The following is a 1,843-nucleotide window of genomic DNA, read 5'->3' as shown; positions in this document are numbered from 1 at the left end:
CATATACATACACACACACACACACACATACACACATACATACATACATACATACATACATACATGCATACATACATACATACATGCATGCATACATACATATACACACATACACAAATGCATGCATACATACATACACACATACATACATACATACATACATACATACATACATACATACATACATATATATATTATACACACATGGAGATTAACCTTCTGTCGACCAACAGCTCCAATGGACCCCTTTCAGTTTTTTTCAGTTGCTTTTTTCCTCCTGTTTATATTATTTGATTCTGCTGATTTCTCGTGACTCTTATTTTTTCTTAACTCTCTTTTATTTGTCAAACGGGAAATTTTCCGTATGTTTATCAAAGCTAGAAAATTTCATTTTATAAAATAATTACCATAATGGGTCCATTGGATCCTCGAATTAGATTCAGACAATACTCTTGTCATTCTAAACAGAACAAAATATCATTTTCCTAGATATTTATCAAGTATAAAATAGATAAAACTGTATTCAATTTATTTGCTGAATTTTAGATAAAATGGGGAAAATCATGAAAATATTCCTGTAAATTTGTGTGGTGTTGCATCACCTTCAACCTGCTATAGGGTGATGCAATATTTCTGTGATGATGCATATGTGATGATGCAATTCTTACAGTATATAGCATCAACTTTCAGGAGAGTGTAAATATATGAGAGAGCAATATCTGCCTTTAGTCTGTCATCAAGCTCCGTATAGTTCAGTAATGCTTTCCAATATGTCTAAACATGAAAACTTGAGTGAAGACCAAATATCAAAAAGGTTATTGGAATTAAATGAAGAATGGGAAGAAGATAGTAGTGATTCCTTCTATTGTTCTGAAGATGATGGTGAAAATGATTGTGTGCTGGACAGTTTTGGTTCTGTGTCATCAGATGATGAAGATACTCAAAAATAATTATCTGCAAGCCACCCAATTATGAATGTGCAATATGTTTCTAGAGACAGACAAGAAGTTTGGCATTCCAATCCTCTTACTCAAGCAGCAGTAAGAACTTCATCTTGCAATATTATGCACCAAGAATGTGGAACATCCTGTTTTGCTAAAAGGTCTTGCGATAGCATTGAAACATGTTTTACAATATTTATGCACCAGAATCTTCTTGAAGTAATTCGTGAATGGACAAATGCTGAAGGTCAGGTTGTTTACAAAGATAAATGGAAGGAAATTGATCACTCCGAACTAAAGAAATTTGTTGGACTGATTATTCTTATAGGTGTTTATAAATCTAAACATAAAAATGTCACACAGTTATGGAGTCAAGAAGATGGCTGCCCAATATTCAACAAAATTATGAACCAGGGAAGATTTCAACAGATTTTACAAGTATTGCATTTTGATGATGCTAGTGCAAGAAGAAAAAAAGAGAAGTGATGACAAATTGGAGCCCATAAGAGAAGTATTTGAAATGTGGAATCAGAATTTGCAAGATGGATATGTTGCAAGTTCATACATGACAGTTGAACAATTAGTTTCATTCAGAGGGTGCTGTCCATTCCGGGTATATATTCCTTCCAAACCAGGGAAATATGGAATTAAAATTTGAACAATATGCAACAGTGAAACATCTTATGCCTGGGAAATGAAAATCTACACTGGAAAAGACCCAGTAAAATGGAGAGACAAATCAAGGTTCAAGAGTTGTTGAAGGCCTAGTAAAAGAACTTGAAAATACTGGTCGCAATATAACTTGTGATAATTTTTTTACAAGTCTAGGATTGGTTCGGAAGCTACTTAGCAAGAAAACTACTTTAGCTGGAACAATTAGAAAGAACAGAGTTGAACTTCCA

General features: G+C 33.4%; 1 protein-coding gene across 1 annotated transcript; it reads left to right on the top strand.

Annotated features, from left to right (window-relative positions):
• The first annotated feature begins 971 nt into the window (after positions 1-971).
• On the top strand, positions 972-1,427 carry LOC149132485 (uncharacterized). The gene has a single exon (XM_089363926.1). The coding sequence runs from the start codon at positions 972-974 to the stop codon at positions 1,425-1,427; it is 456 nt and encodes a 151-aa protein (XP_089220052.1).
• Positions 1,428-1,843: the final 416 nt, after the last annotated feature.

The sequence above is a fragment of the Octopus bimaculoides genome, chromosome 15 (genome assembly GCF_046866305.1).
Source record: "Octopus bimaculoides isolate indiv1 chromosome 15, ASM4686630v1, whole genome shotgun sequence".
Taxonomy (NCBI): Eukaryota; Metazoa; Mollusca; class Cephalopoda; order Octopoda; family Octopodidae; genus Octopus; species Octopus bimaculoides.
Note: the sequence above shows the minus strand (reverse complement) of the source record. Positions and strands in the feature narration are given on the sequence as shown.